Source organism: Primulina tabacum, chromosome 18 (assembly GCF_025594145.1).
Source record: "Primulina tabacum isolate GXHZ01 chromosome 18, ASM2559414v2, whole genome shotgun sequence".
Lineage (NCBI taxonomy): Eukaryota > Viridiplantae > Streptophyta > Magnoliopsida > Lamiales > Gesneriaceae > Primulina > Primulina tabacum.
The window spans coordinates 26,389,257-26,405,899 of NC_134567.1; the positions used below are offsets into that span (position 1 = coordinate 26,389,257).

Below are 16,643 nucleotides of genomic sequence, written 5' to 3' on the forward strand. Positions count from 1 at the left end.
CTATCATAGTATGTATTAAGACAAAAACTTGTGTGAGACGGTGTTACGGATCGTATTTGTGAGACGGATCTCTTATTTGGGTCATCCATGAAAAAATATTACTTTTATTGTGAATATCGGATAAGGTTGACCCGTCTCACAGATAAAGATTCGTGAGACCGTCTCACAAGAGACCTACTCATTATTAATTGGGCTCATTTTGAAATTGTTGTTAATAAAAATAATCTAAATAGTTAACATGGATATGAAATTATCTATAATAATAGGAGAGTGTAAACAAATCAAGTCGCATCGAATATTAAAAAAATTACTCGAATTAAAGCAGAAATTCGAGTTTACTCGAAGTATTCGAACTATTGTTCTAACATAAATAGTAGAAAAAAACAAAAAGCTCGCAAATGACTTGCAAACTAAGTAATTTTGATTCGAGTTCGGTTTGAATTCCATACTTTTAACATAAGAATAAAATATTTTCTGAGTTTTAATCTTTGCCCCTAAATAAGGATTCGTAGGTCCGCCACTTACAGAAGGGGCGAGGGGAGGAAAATAAATCCCACGTGGTTTTGGGAATGGCTACTGATGAACCTGTCCACTATATATATATATATATATATATATATATATATTGAATGTATGCTCAAATTGATGACGTGAACTTTTTAATTGGGCCGGGGAGCAATGTGGCCAGTTCTCTATTCTCGAGGCCCACCAAATGTTCTCATTTCAAGACAAATCTTAGCCACTGATATTATATTCGAATTAACAGAAATAATATTATGATTTAGGATAACCATCTACAACAAGAGTAAGTCTCTTTGAGACTAAATAATAATTTTTCATGAATGACCCAAATAAGAGATCCGTCTCACACAGTTTTTGTCCTACAACAAACACTCTTCATTGTTTGTTCGATTGCTGTTTAAAGGGGGGGAAAAAAAGAGAGTTATTTAATCAAGAGAAACAAAGACCATCAATTGAGTGATTTTAGGTATCAAACGAAGAACTTTGTCGTCAATTTAAACTATTGTTAATATTCTAAGTCAAAGCATAAACTTGAGTTCACAAGTTAGTTTCAAGAGAGATATTTGTTAAAATCCTTCAAATCGGTCATTCCTTCAATTTAATGGTTAAAAGTAAACAATCATTTATCAGTCACACATAAAAAAATACTCAAATTGAAATACCTGATGTTAGTGAATTTCGTGCCTTACTTCTGGAAGGAGGCCAAAATTCGACTGAAAATAAACATTCTAATTCGGGCTTTTGGTACGTGACTTGTACATTACTCTTTATAGTTGCTTCTAGTCCATAAATTGACAGGAGGACCAATTCAGTCAAATTTTTTCTAACACTTTATGACTAAACTTGTGCTCGGAATTAAAAAGATACCATGCTAAGTTCTCAGAATTAGTAATTTGTTCAACACCTTTTTTCGCTAATAAGCGAAAAAATAAATGTAGTCTTTGCAGTTTTTTCAGAATCGGACTGATCGGCGACGGGAACAGTCACGGTTCCGGTCCAGACATCGTTCACAAATCATTCTACCGGTGTTGAACCGGTTCACAAAATCGCATCATCTTTATACAATCAAGTTCTTGTTTCAATAATATTCAAAGTAATATTTTTTTTTTGTCTAAGATGGATTTCACTACGACTCTTTGTTTATCAATATAAACCCAAGATTTGTAGATATCAGGGTCAAGAACCGATGAAGGGGGGAAATGAATTTGCCTGTTCAAATGTTTCGCATAACTTAAAATTTCATCAATATAAAAAAAAAAAATCATAAAACAACCTTGACAGATGTTTTTTTTTTAAAAAAATATTCACTGGCTGAGGCAAAGAGCTAAAGAATTTCCAACATGTTAATGATTCTGCAGCTCCTGAGTCCTTCCTACCTTCTTCACAATCATTTGTTTCTATTTGCATAAAATAGACATAGAAATATAGACAGAAAGTGCATCAATGTGTGATGGTATCCACATGAATAATAATAATGATAAATAAAACACAGATGTTCAATAAGCACCAGGGACGAGTCCTTAAGTGAGATCGATATCGACCATCTCTGGGTTCGACCTCTCGGTTTGGTTTGCAACAAGCTCGACACCCAGTTGTCCTTTGTCACCCGAGCCAAAGGCATATAGTTTGTCAGATTCCGTGAGTGCAAAAGTATGAGCATTCCAGTATACGGAATTTGTGAGGCTTATCTGTACAACCCTTTCGTTCACACGTTTTAGCGAGGAGACGAATTCCGGGCTCAAGATGTTTGAATGCTGGTTTCCCTGCGTTCAGAACAAAATCTTCACTTGTTAGCATAGTATATATTGAGGTTTCCTCGCAACTGGATTTGGCTAAACATAAATCTCATTGTAACAGAGTTTGTGAAGTCTAATTAAAAATGGACTGTAAAATATTACATTCATAATATATATACATAAATGTATAGAGAGAGTGTCTTAGTCTATCGTTATCCTGCAGTTTGATCACAACAAATCAATTGGAAGTTTAGAAAAGAACCTGCTCATCAGGAGCCACAGTATTATGTCCGAGACTGGACGATTCTCCACATCCAAAGGAATAAACGTCGCCACTATCTGAGACAACAAAGGTCGTATAATCACCAGTGGCGACATGAACTGCTTTGACATTACTTAGTGCTTCGACTACTTTAGGAACCGATTCACAATCTTCATTCCCATGGCCCAAGCAACCATATCGTCCCCAACCCCACGTGCAAACTCTTCCATCCTTTCCGACCACTGCAGCATGCCAGGCACCGGCTGCAACTACTGTAGGCTGAAGATTCAAATTTTGGAACTGTTCAATTAATCTCGGCTGTTTCTCGTCAGTTTTAGAGCCGTGTCCGAGTTTCCCACCCAATCCACAACCCACGGAGTACACTGACCTGATATGTCAACCAAGAAGTGTAAGCCATATCAGAGAAGTCAATTACAATAGAAACCAAAGAGAAAATGAGTAAATTATTAGGAAAAAAATTGTGATATTTATGTGATCCTCGATCCTCGCCTGCAATAGACTAATAATTTTTAAAAGCACGCGCCGAGAGTTTCAAATAGCAATGACGAAACCTATCCAGGATTATCTATATTCTTTCCTTGAAACAATTACACGTACAATATTAACCGGGGCAGATCCAACCAGGGCAAGGGGAGGCCGGTCGCTTCAAAAAATAAAAAGTTTGAAAGCTTACAAGTAATTTTTCTATAAATTTATATTTTACTCCACCCCAAAATTTTATAACAACAAAATGAGGGACTAACATGCCAGAGGGTTGACAAGCCAAAGCAAGAAGGTAGCAGTATCCGGCTGCAATTTGAACCACTGGTATATTTTCAAGCGCCCCCAACAACGGGCGGGGTTCCACGTCACTCGGCTCTGTTAGATGGCCAAGTTTGTTTTCATTTCCCCAAGAAAATGTATAGACCCTGCCTTCTCTAGATAACACGGCAGTAAAGAAATTTCCAATAGCAGCTTGCACGACAAATATGTCTTTCAGAGATTCGACCAGTTTGGGAGTAGTTACTAAACTATTTCCTTGAGCCCCATATTCTGCTTCCCCAAATGAATCTTTTCCGGAGGCATAGACCCGTCCCATGTCACTAATTAGCATTGTACGACCAGCCCCTGCTGCCGCATGAATGATACGGATGCCTTGCAAGGATCTGCATCACAAAAGGAACACTTACATTATTATATTCTATGTTACAGATATCAACTTCAATAACGGTAAATTAGGAACCTAATTAGGTGAGGTTTTGCATCCTCATTTGTGGTTCCATGTCCTAGTTGTCCTGAGATATTTGAACCAAATGAATAGACGGCTCCTTTAGAAGTCACGACAATGCTGTGACCAGGACCAGCTATTGCTTGTGACTTCTCCCTCCTATAACATGATTCTCCAGCCAGCAAGTATCTCAAGACTAGTTTCCAAGATCCACCGAATCTTTGTTTCAAATCTTGACGCTGTCCTAATGTCATAGGTTTAAAAATAGCTCTCTTCTGGCACATGTCAAGAGCTGCAAGCTCTGATAAGGAGAGCTCATGGTCGGGGGAAAAGTGTGCTGGCTGCCTAAAGAAGGAACATGTTACCTGCAAAAAGCAGCATGATAATCAGAAGCATCATCAATTCGAATGCCAAATGCGAGTGGCTTATAAGAATATCTAGTCAAAACACACTTGCCTCAAGTTTCGCAAGATCTTGGGCATCTAAATTACAGCCGGTAAGGACATGAAGAACAATGGAAGGGTTGGCAGACAATGGAAAATCCCCAGGGCTCGCATTTCCGTAACAATGGCGTTGTTGCCTCTGATATGTTACATGAGGCGGAGAAAGTGAAGCAATTGTTTGCTCTGCAATGTTGTGGTATTGAACACTTGAGGTTCCACCGGTAGAGGCGTCCATGGGCACCACTTACTCCTGCAGTGCCCTACTAGGGGAAATGAAAATAGAATTCACCGAATAACGAAATGCACCTGCATAGATTTTCATATATCCTTCACCGTTATGTCACATTATCCAAATTCAAGCTCAATTCACCTAAAACCAACATTTATTCTGATGGAGTGAAACATACTTGAGTTATGAGTTGATCAGAGAATTCACATCAAAACCTGCGAGTAAAACAACAAAAATCATAAAAAAAACATACCTGGATTGAACAATACGAAATTACATTGTGCAAACAAGTCCAGATCATTGCAAGTAAATTCACACATCAACATTGTTACTCAGTGTTCTTCAGCAGTACAAAATGTTGTTAAAGAACTAATGTAGGTTCACCAAGCAAGCAAATATGTCGTGGACCAATCAAAATGACATAATCTTAAAGTCGCAAGCCCATCCACAGAATCGAAGAAATTATATCTTACAATCAAAGCAAAGAGTATCTTGCAATCAAACACTTAGCAATTGCATCTTCACAAGAAAGGTTACTTGCAGATTATACGTCTGCTGTAAATAAAGAATACTGTGCCTTGAAGCACACCAAAAGTTCCATATAGCATATTCCAAAAAAAAAAAAAAAAAAAAGGGAATGATCAAAACCGAAAAAGGTAAAAATCATGAACATTCATCATCAAGAAAAGCCCAAAGGTTCGCAATACCGGAATTTAGATGGTGAATTGAAAACATAAACAATGATCGGATAATAATTCAACAAGAGTGATCACCACAATCAACCATGTCCACACACAAATTGACCATAAAAAAGTCATAATCTTTAACAATCCACATGTCAAAAGGATCTTCAGATGATCAATAAAAACAAGTCCGATTCTTCATTCAACACTAAAGATCAAGTGACAATTTACAGAACTGCAATTAACAGAGCATATTGCTGTACATCCGATACATAAACAGGTCAAGAAACAAAACTCAGAAACTTTGTTCACATGCAAAAGGGCCAATGATCCCTCAAAACCCATGTGACATCAGTTGAAAAAATCACCAATAAACAGTTGCAATTCCATCAAAAGGAAGAATCTTGAACTGGGTATCCATCCGATAAACCGATTTTTGCGGTGATATCTTCAGACGATGATATGATTAACAGGTTAAAAAAATTGTTATCTTGATGGGATGTTTTCTTTGAACTCTGAAGAAATCTCTGTTGAGAGAGAAATAAAAGAGTTTTGCTGAGAAAAGATGGTATGCGAGTGAAAATATGATGTTATATAAGCCTTTATTTTCTCTTTTCGGATGGAATGTAATTCACAAGGAACAGGAAAAAATTAGGTGTCAGCTTATTTTGCTTGTGGCTTCTGTGTCTTCTCGGATACACGTGTTTCTGTGTGAAAATTGGTCATTTTTTTTGACAAAAACTTGTGTGAGATGATTTCACAAATCTTATTTTGTGAAACATATATCTTATTTAGGTCATCCATAAAAAATATTACTTTTTAATACGAAGAGTATTATTTTTTATTGTAAATATCGATAGAATTGACCCGTCTCACGGATAAAGATTTGTGAGATCGTCTCACAAGATATCTACTTTTTTTCTTTTGAGTTAGCATTTTGGGAGTCGGTTTCACGTGTTGGATAAATTGATCTGATTCATCATTGTGAAAAATAATAATATTTTTACTATAAAAAATAATATTTTCATATTTGTTGAGTTGTATTTAAGATCCATATCATAAAATTGACCCATAAAAATGTCCCATCTAACTTTATAAATACAATATATTACATACAAGCAATATTATTGAGACGAGTCTATTTTGTTGGCTTGGAATTTACCTAATATGCATTTAAAAGTAACTATTGTGATTTTCTCTAAGAAAAAACATACCACTTAATTTTAAAGAGGGTTGTTTTTAAAAAAAAAAAAAAAACTTGTGATTTTACATCGAATTTAATAATTATTTGGCAAATCTTACGTTGAATATTTTCTAAACTTTTAGAACAAGATCGTAAAGTATTTGGAAAAGGAAAATCGAGAAAGTATAGAAACAATCAAATGATAAAAATTTAAAAATTGTGAAATTAGATTAGAAAATAATTTAGGATATAAGGATAAGTACTATATTAATTTTATTTTTTTTAAAATAATTTAAAAAAAAGATGTCATGATCTTATTTTTGAAAAGATTTTGTAAGATTTGAGCAGCTTATTTAAAATATGGAAAATTTATTTTTTCATATGTTATCAAATGCTATTAGGCAATCAATAGATCTATGTTATGTAATTATCATTTATCACTTGTGTCTCTTGGCAATATTTGTTATATAATATTTTTTTATGTTAAGATTGATATGATATAGATTAAATAAATGTATATTTTATTAAGGTACGGTAATTATGAATAAACCACAAATTTATTAAAAATATATTTTTATGATATCTTTTAATTAATTAAAATCATTAGAGTGGTTAATTTTGATCTATAAAATATATAATTTTTTTCTTCAAAATATTTCTCTCAAGATACTCATATTTTCAAAAAGATGTAAAACATAATAACGTAGAAATTCAAATACAATATTTGATGCTAAAAATGCCTTTAAATGTTTTTTGGTACACTTAAAATTTTATAAATTCACACGATCACCCGCCTATCGTACGCAAAAATAATAATAACAAACATATAATTTATATATTCACCAAATGGCTTATTAAAGACATGTAATTCCGATAAGCGATTAAAATAATAATCTTTTTTTTAAAAAAAAAATGAATCGAATTTTTTATTGTATTTTTATACTTAATCTGTTTACTTTTAAATAATTCGAATAAATAAAATTTGTTTGAGCAAAATATAACACGATTTTAAAAATCAACTTTAGCAGATAATTTCATCCTGCATGTCTTTTAGAATCCTCTGAGTAATGGTAAATTTAAATAGTTTTTAAGTTTTAACTTTGACCATGGATTGGAATCCAAATCCGAAGGTAAATTTCATGTGGTGATAAATGAGGGAAATGCATCTAACCAGATATTATGCCAAGTTGGATTTATTGAAGCAACCAAATTCCAAGAACCCATTAATTAATTATTAGTGACATAAGCAGCCCTGGATAAATGTGGTTCAAGCTCCCAAGTCCAAGGGTGAAATTGTTATTTTACTGCATATCAATAGTTTCCTTTTTTTTTTTTGTTTTGTTAGCTAGCATAATCACATGCAACTCCTTATCAGTTCATTAATTCCTTTTCTTTTCTGTTTTCCTTACAGAAATATATATATATATATATATGTATGTATGTATTATATAAATATAAATCTATATGAATTATTTTCTCTCATTTTATCCTAACCTTAAAATGATAAGATAGAATCATACTGAGTCTCCTAAAACGATCTCACGAATATTGTTGACTTCGTCAATATTTTTATTAAAAATTAATAATTTTTAATATAAAAAAATATTTTTTTATATGTCAGAAGATTTGTTTAACAAAGACAATTGGGCTAGGGCGGAGGACGCCATCCCCATTGTGTGCAGTTTAGGCTTGTCCTTGAATATTAAAAACATTAAATGGATGATCAAAGGTCGTTCCAAGACATACTTTTTTTGAATTTTTTCTGAATACATTATGCATTCATCTGTCTACATTTCCTTCAAAGAAAGAGAGTTTATACTCGTTATCACTAGATAAATTTTATATTATGAGAAGATTGTTAACCACCAAAGTTCCAGAACGGAACAAATTCTTTTTAAAGGCATAATATTCAATGCCAGCGTCAACTTTTACTCTTGTTATCCTGTCAGTTTTAAGGTTTCATTAGCAACAACAACCATTGATCTCATCACCAAGCATTACATAATTGATCAATTAATTAGATTTATCCAATAAGGACTTTGGGTGAGACAACAATTAGGCAGCAGATGGGATGATATAATATCTTAAGTTTATAGCATAATCAATAATAAATGTAAATGACGATCAATTTAGCAAGATTGATCTAGAAAAATGAGAATGAAATATGGATTGTTAGCTCTATGGTTGCATCCCAAGGATGTGAGATGGGGTCTGGATCTCTAATTCAAAATGGATGTACAGATCGAGCATGATCAAGAGATGTGACCTAATGATTGATGCTTACCAAATGAGGGTGTGATCTACACAATTAAATCAAGATATAATGGATTATATCGAATTTATGCCTAGAGACAACTAATCTCGAAAGGACCTTAAACCCTTAGAAAAGTAATAGTTTTATTTGCAGTTTCTTGGATCTCGTTCCGTCGGTTTGAATCCATGCATTGTGAGAAACACTCTCCAAATAAGTGTATCTTCTTAACCCGATATGTTTTTTAAGAGGTATAGATATCTTTATTATATGAACTAACACCAACCGTTAACAAATTATTGGTAGACACCGAATTTTATTATGTTAATTTACAAGATAATCTAATTAAATAAGCAAATCAAGAGCAAATAATATGGGATGTTGCATGTCCATTATCCAATATCTCCCTACTCTTAGACTTGCTAATATTTTATGGTCAGAGGAGTCGGTGGTTCTGCATTGTGTACGGGCAAGGTGGGTTGGTCATTTTCACCCTTCATTATTGGTGCCTTGCTTTTATATTATTAAATTAAGTATAACTTTAAAATATTTTATGTTTTGATCCGAAATGAATAATCTTTTCCATTCCTCCAAACTGGAAACATACTTCCATTCACCCTCTACCACAATTATATATTATAATATGATATGTCAAATTATTAGGGCACTCGCATTCGTTATTGTTATAACATCCATCACCTCATCAAAAATCGTAGGGTCCACATGCCACATACACATTACATTAACACATCTATTCTCCCACAGTTCATTTTAACATTCACACTCATTATTTGTAGGTCTCACTGTCCACTCATTCATCTTATTCTTACTTTAAATTAAATAAATTCAATTTCAAATTTTTTAAGAAATTTAAATTATTATTAATTTATATTAATAATAATATGTTTTTATATATTTAGTACGTAAAATAATTTAATTTTATGAACGTCATTTATTTAAAATTAAAAATTTATTATAAACCTAAAATAAAACGATACAACATATAATAATAAATAATAATTGCATAAAAATAAAAGAAAATAAATTAAACTTAAGAGAATATGCAAAATACTAATTCAAATATTGTTGTTGTATTGTGACCAAATATGTTCAACTAAGTCGGAACGAAGTTGGTGATGCACATTATTTTTAATTTATTTTAATATCCGAATTTATTTTTAAAAAATGAAAATTTGAAATTTAAACCAATACATTAAATGACATTAGATAAGAAAACATCATCACGTGTGTGGGGCCCGCGTTCAGCGACGGTTTCTGAAAATCCGTCGTAAATAGCGACGGTTTTTGAAAAAACCGTCGCTCAATGTCAAATTTTTTTTAAAAAATAAGCAAACAGAGGGGCGTTCAAACACTATGAACGCCCCCCTTTCTCTCTCAAAACGCCCACTCACAATATAACACCCATTTAACACTCATTGTGGATTGCTCTTGGTTGCGTATATATTTGATGCAACGTGTTGACAGTCACCTATTTTGGTAAACTCTTGCCTATCTGATAAATTTGGGAAGAAATTTAAAAAAAAAAAAAACTCTGATTGTTTTTATATTTTTGGAATTTGTCAAATGCATCATAAGAGTTGGCAGAATATTTTTTTCTACTCTGTTAAATTTTTTCAGTAAAAGATTAAAACCAAAATAAAGAACAGCAAAATATATCATGATACTAATTTCTGTAATCTTTATTTATGAATATCAAGAAAGTTTGTTACAATTGAATTTTTAACCCGAGATCTCGTCCAAAACTTGGAACCTTGGTATTAATTATGTATATGACAAATTTGTTCCACCAGCCAAAGTCCGGTTCTGTCGATGCTACCTAGGAGGCAGTGTCCCCACAAGATCTGGACCGTTGATTTTAAAAAATTTGATGGACCCCGCATATGAATTGGTGGACCCCGCATATATGTGGTTAAATTTGGGCCTTTGATCTTCTCATGGGGGCAGTACCCCATGAGGTAGGGTGAAATATTCCCCAAAGTCCAGCCATCCACGGTAGGAATAACTTGTTATCCAAATCTTCGGTGAACAAGAATTAAAATCGTTAATTAGTATGTTCTGTCAGCGTATAATTTATAAATAGAAAGTGTGTTTCTTTCTCAAGTTCTCTAAAGTCAAACGTATCCTGGTTGTGGTTTCATAATCGGCGAGCAATGGCAATCATATATTATTTTAACATCACCAGCAAAGAAAATGCTTGTAAGAAAATTTTCATATTTTACCACCGTTATATTGTATGCTTTCAACAGGAAAAAATTCACAGGAAAAAAATGGAAAGCTATTATTTCTCGAAACTTACAGTTGCTATAGATGCTACAGACTTCATTGATCCCCGTATTCGTGTCTCGCCGTGATCATCTACGTCCTGCCTCTCTGAAAAGAAAGCAAGGCTTGAAAATCATCGCTCCTTCGCCAACTTTAAATAATTTGACAATGAACGGTAGAATTTCAAGCAGTGCTCTTGAAATGGCTCGAGAGGAACCCCGTAAGCTTTTGAAATGGCTACTCTGAGACTCTATTGATTGAATGGCTGTGAACTTTTCCACAGGAACACACATTCAGGTTACGCGTCATTCCTGAAAGTTATAGGCACCTTCCCGGAATTCTAATGATATCAGCAAAGAACTTATTCCTGGAGAGTTGGATAAAAAACAGAAATCCCATTTTCAGAAACCAAAACCCAAGTTCTTAAGAGAGAGATCATAAGCTGAACTTGCTTAAGATGTCCTATATATGAGGCACAAAGATCGAATTGTAAACTTTATACAGCAGTTAAACTTAAATAATTTAAATTACAATATTGACATCATCCTAAAGCTTTTAGTACAATACCACATGTTCAGTTCTAAAACAGATATAAAATCCAATATCAGGCATTCGCGTTCCATAAGGGGCAAACAATAGTAATTATTTGGGAAATGGGATTATGAGAGACTGATAATTTCCTCAGTCTTGTTTGGTTCGTCTATGTAGTACAATAATTGACAAACGGCATTAGGGTATTCTACAATTTAAAATAGCTGAGTTATGTTTTTAACGATTGCATGCTAAAATTTCAGGTATAAAAGTTATATACTCTATCCTACAAAATTTTGCAGAAATTTATTTTTGTAACCCATGTAACCAAGAATGCAACAACAGTACCTTTTCAACATATTCGTACAGATGCTGATCACTTTTTTCACTCTTCCGACTATCTGAAATTTCATCATTTTCCTTCTTGTCATCCTCTGAGTCAACCTCATCACCATTCAAAGTAAAGTCATTAAGTGAACTGGTTTCTTTATTTACTTTACCATTTGTTGTTTGAATTTCTATAGCTGCTGTATCTTCGCTTTTGCTTTTCTCTTCCTCTCTTTGCAGACTTCCCTGGTTTTCTTCCTCTTTTATTCGTATAAACCTGGACAACATACAGGTAAGACAAAAATAGCATAATCTGGCCATAAACAAAATATTGATTATCAGGTAAACCACAAATTTTAAACCTTTCACCAGGACGAAGCCCTTTTGATGTAAGCTTCTCTTCCTTTTTAACAACCTTAGAGGCTATCGGAGATGCTTCGGACATTGACTTAAGTGATTGGGATTGTTCTTCCTTTACCGTGTAATCACTAATTTGCTTGACAGGTTTTTGCGCACCACCAAATTTCCGTAGCCAAACTTGTTGAGTGGTACTCAATATGTTGTTTGTTAGCCTAAAATTACGTACACACTGCCAAATTATTATTATGTATTAAAAAAGAAGCCATATGGAAAATTGGGTGCTTACCAGTAAAGACTTAAGCCAGAAGGAACTGATAAAGAGAAATAGCCGATCATCAAGGGTAGTAATTTGGTTATGGCTTGGGAATTCTTTAGGTTTGGATTGTTGCTCTGAAAGTGAGAAAAATCTCATCAGATACAAATTCGTAATTACAACCTTACAGTATTTCAATATTCAGGCTCCCAAGTTTATCACAGTAATTCAATAAACATGAAAAAGAGCGATGTTAGCAAGTCATGTAATAAGAATTCAAAGCCGCAACACAAGAAAATTGAAAGAAAAAAAATGAAGAAGTGAACCTTCAGATCAGACAGTGAGTTGTGATCTAAAGTTTCACCATACAATACTAAAGTACGTCAACATAAACAATAACAAAAGCCAGAGCAACTTATTATTTCCATTTGAGAAATAACTAAATAAATAGACAATTGCCAGTGAGACCAACCTGTGGAGGTTGCATAATCTGTAGAGAGATGTATTGAGTGGCAATCAGGAGCACAGGTAAAACGAGATAAGCCAATGTATCTGACCATCCAAGTGGAGGATGACCATCCTAATATGAAAAAGATGACATCAAAGATGTCTCATCAGTATGCAGTCATTTTCAATCCAACGTACCAAGTCCCCGAATGGATGATTTCAGAAAAAAGATGTAACAGAACTACAAAGTAACTAGTCTAATACTTTCTTGTAATTCTATTCCACAAGAAAGTTGAGTACTACAAAATTCTATGCAACCTGTGGACGTAACTCATTTGTAAAATAAGTTGGTTATTTTTAACATTCAAGTAATACACTTCTTAAAGTTAATATTCTAACCAACTATTTTTGAAGTAACTAAACCACTGATATAAAATGAGAAGGATGATAGATTGTCTTACAATGAATGGGAAAAGCCAAGTGGTGTCACTACCAGTTTGTCGAGCAGCAATGGTCGTTGGACCAGACAGAGAGGGTATCCAGAAGAAACCTTCCGTTAAAAGTCCCTTTATATTACATCAAGATTCCAATCAAGACATAAACATTTTAGGGTATGGTAAGTAGATAAAAAGTAGAAAAATATTTTGAAAAAAAAAAGAAGAGGAAGCTGGGTTGGATTGGTTGGCGCTGAAGTTTACCTCATCTGCCGCATTTGAAAGCGCTCTATAAAGCCCAATCCATATTGGGATGGTAGCAAGTGTAGGAAGGCATCCTGGACCAAACAAAATGAAGAAGGGAAAGAAATCCAGAACCACAGAGCATGAATGTAATGGCAAAAATAGCAAACAATTCAATGTTAAATACAAGAAATATTACATAATGTACGGGAGAATTGAGTATGCTAAACATAGTGATATTGTAAAACTTTATTATAGGTCTGACATTCGGTTTAGTACCTGCGAGTGGATTTATACCAGCTAATTTATATAATCGAGCAGTTTCGAATTGAATCCTCTCCTGCAAAGACAGCCACAAAAAGAAAATGATAATAGGTATCAAAGGAAAGATTTACTGGTTGAGAGTCAAGTGCCAAAATACTGTTATTAGATCAATCAACGAATAACCTTTAACAACTACTGTTAGGTCAATCAACTTTCATCGAATAAGCTTTAATAAATCTAATGATCTACTGATCTAGCCATCTACATTTTTAACTATTAAAAAGAAAATTAACAGGTTCACTATTCTAATCACAAAATAATGATAATCAGAAGCAAGAAGGACAAATAGTGACCTGATCCCCTGCATACCGTTCCTGAATAGCCTTAATTTGAGGTTCCAAAGACTGCATTGCCATCGTTGATTCCACCTGAACATCACAGTTTCGGAAAGCACTTAGTGAAGATTGCTTAAAAGCCAGTAAGCCACAAAGGCAAAGTGAGAATACATTTCACTCAGAGAGACTAATCATCAGCAAACAAAGTGACTTCATGCACAAAATATGTTTCAAAATCATAAGCCAGATAGATTGAAGTAACCTGTTTCTTTGTCAAAGGAAATGTGGCAGCTTTAACAAGTACAGTCAGTAAGATGATTGCAAAACCATATGCGTAGGGAACGTGTAGAGTAGAAAGTCCATCTTTCAGAACCTGAGATACAAAAAAACTTTAATTAAAGTTTAAAAAAGAAATAATCTTTTTCTAATCAATAAGGTAACCAGCAACACGTACAAAACGTTAACATGAAAAGATTTTGTTTTAATACTCAATAACCCAATGGTTAGAAGTGACGCATTTTGCGTCCATTCAGATTAAATTTGCTTTATCAATATAATACTTAAATGACACAGAACACAGTCCCCTCAATGAACCAACTCCTTCTCCAGCAAGCTTAAAATTATTGTACATAAAGCTTTAAAATCCCAACAGTACCATCAAATCAAGAGTTCATTGACCCAAAAAGAAAACCTCTAATCCTTCCACATACCTTCTAAAAAAAACCACAACTTCCTTTCCAATAAACCAAAACAACTTGTACTTGCACAAGTTCAAAACTTTATGTTTCAACTCACTTCTATATAGCTCTGTCCAAACAATCACGTTCACGTTTCACATACAAAAAGAAGAAGGAAAAACAAACAAAAATCAGAACTTTTTCCGTCCATAAATTTCTAGACATAAGACAACAAATTTAACAATCAAAACTTGAACAAACCTTCAACACGGCCTCCATGGCATTAGTAACCCCAGAAAACCAGTCACTCCTCTGCTTTGTAGTAGCAGCTCCATCAACTGAATCTAAAGAATTACTAACAGCAGAATCAGCAATAGTATAAAGAAACCCTTCAACTCTCCCAAACAAGTCCTTAATCACCAGCTCAGTATTGTCCGGGTCAGGAAATGGAACCTGACCCAATCCAAAACGGGTCACCCCAAGACCGCCCCTCAAATAGGGTCTCTGAATCTTGAAATCACTGAAACGGTTTCCGGGTAGAACAGGGCTCGGAGTTCTTGTTCTGCCTTGAAATGGAGATACAACTAAATTTGGGCCGACTGAATACAAGAAAAACGACATCTTCTTCTCGTGTTTCTTCCCTCGGTACGAATCTGAAGTCTTGAGCCGTAGAAACTACTTTGATAATTAATCTCTCAGAAAGTTGGGATTTTGGAACAAGTGGGCAGAAGGGCTTACCTTAAAAGTTAAAAATATCTGTTCATTGAATCCACAAACAAACGTGGTGCCTGTCGAAGGAACTTTACAAAAGGAATTTGACACTCAAAATAAAAGGTCAATGCCACTCTCTTATTTTCTCATGCACTTGTTTGATCAAATATCTTTTAGCCGATATTTGTCTCTACTCTGAATTCACTTCTGGCCATGCAAACAGTCACGTCACAAACAAGTGATCTGAGTTACGTCGGATCTTGTGCTCAAGAGATCCGATGTTCGTGTCTTGATTTTACTAATGCTACATTATTGCATGTTAGGAGATCGGTCCAATGAGGATGACTCATTTTTTATCTAAATTTACAATTTCTTCTCCTGCACCATTCGAATGGGTGCCTTGGAATTCTCCCCTATGAGTGGACCAACTTGTAATGCGAGATCATCATCAATAAATGTTACAAGTTTTTTTGTCAAAAAAATATCTTTTAGCCGATTGTACACATATATATTAAGATCTTGACATGAATTTTTAAAACTACTTGGATATGGTTTAGTGCGAATGACAGTGTATTATGTTATCAATATATAGGGTCACATCTTGAACTATTTTTAGGGGAAATTTATATATAATGAGCTGATGTTTAAATGCACGTAATTATCACCAGTATTCAATAAGCTACGTAAATTTATTAAATTATAAAAAATAACATATATAAACTAAAAAGGAACTTGATTATTAAATTTCCTAGGCCTAATCTCAAGAGTCGGTTATGAATCTATATATAATACAAGCATAATACGAAACATCAAAACTAATTGATTTTTATCATAAAATAAATACAAATTATAATTTAAATACTAACAGATGAAAGAAATAATTATGATCGAATTAAGTAAAAAACAGTCTAAGATTCAAATAAACAAATTACAAGATTATAGACCAAATTAATTAAAATAAAAAAAAAAACCAAATGCAACACGGAAGAAAAATCACATTTAAAAAATGACACGATATTTAATGAAAAATTGAGTTTTTTAAAAAAAGAAATATGTTTTTTTACAAAAAAAAATATGAGGAAAAATATAAAAAGGCGACCACCATTTTAATTTTTTAAAAAAAATTGATACAATTACTACAATTTTAAATTAAAAAAAAACAAAAAAAAATGTAACCCCGCTATGGGGTGGACCTAGGCAGGGTGCTTGAATTTTCAATACACCGAATAATGTATAAGTTG

At 33.5% G+C, this 16,643-nt stretch overlaps 2 protein-coding genes and 1 long non-coding RNA gene across 4 annotated transcripts; 1 reads left to right on the forward strand and 2 right to left on the reverse strand.

Annotated features, from left to right (window-relative positions):
• Nucleotides 1-1,847: 1,847 nt before the first annotated feature.
• Nucleotides 1,848-5,677, reverse strand: LOC142532152 (ultraviolet-B receptor UVR8-like). The gene is made up of 7 exons (XM_075638406.1): nucleotides 5,472-5,677; nucleotides 4,599-4,635; nucleotides 4,205-4,497; nucleotides 3,764-4,113; nucleotides 3,285-3,686; nucleotides 2,521-2,908; nucleotides 1,848-2,285 (listed from the first exon to the last, which is right to left on the reverse strand). The coding sequence occupies exons 3-7, from the start codon at nucleotides 4,424-4,426 to the stop codon at nucleotides 2,043-2,045; spliced, it is 1,605 nt and encodes a 534-aa protein (XP_075494521.1). The 5' UTR covers nucleotides 4,427-4,497; nucleotides 4,599-4,635; nucleotides 5,472-5,677; the 3' UTR covers nucleotides 1,848-2,042.
• Nucleotides 5,678-10,260: 4,583 nt separating this feature from the next.
• LOC142532874 (uncharacterized) lies at nucleotides 10,261-11,108 on the forward strand. The gene is made up of 2 exons (XR_012816634.1): nucleotides 10,261-10,353; nucleotides 10,537-11,108. It is a non-coding gene; the product is annotated as an uncharacterized LOC142532874 (long non-coding RNA).
• LOC142532873 (ALBINO3-like protein 1, chloroplastic) lies at nucleotides 10,898-15,534 on the reverse strand. Of its 2 annotated transcripts, XR_012816633.1 has the most exons (12): nucleotides 14,953-15,534; nucleotides 14,277-14,387; nucleotides 14,033-14,107; nucleotides 13,695-13,755; nucleotides 13,437-13,510; nucleotides 13,200-13,304; nucleotides 12,764-12,871; nucleotides 12,325-12,428; nucleotides 12,041-12,250; nucleotides 11,700-11,955; nucleotides 11,123-11,187; nucleotides 10,898-10,962 (listed from the first exon to the last, which is right to left on the reverse strand). XR_012816633.1 is itself a non-coding variant. In XM_075639399.1 (11 exons), the coding sequence occupies exons 1-11, from the start codon at nucleotides 15,310-15,312 to the stop codon at nucleotides 11,182-11,184; spliced, it is 1,470 nt and encodes a 489-aa protein (XP_075495514.1). In that variant the 5' UTR covers nucleotides 15,313-15,532; the 3' UTR covers nucleotides 10,994-11,181. The 2 variants fall into 2 exon arrangements, 1 of the variants encoding a protein (XP_075495514.1); XM_075639399.1 differs by lacking the exon at nucleotides 10,898-10,962 and having other exon boundaries at nucleotides 10,994-11,187; nucleotides 14,953-15,532.
• Between the last annotated feature and the right edge of the window lie 1,109 nt (nucleotides 15,535-16,643).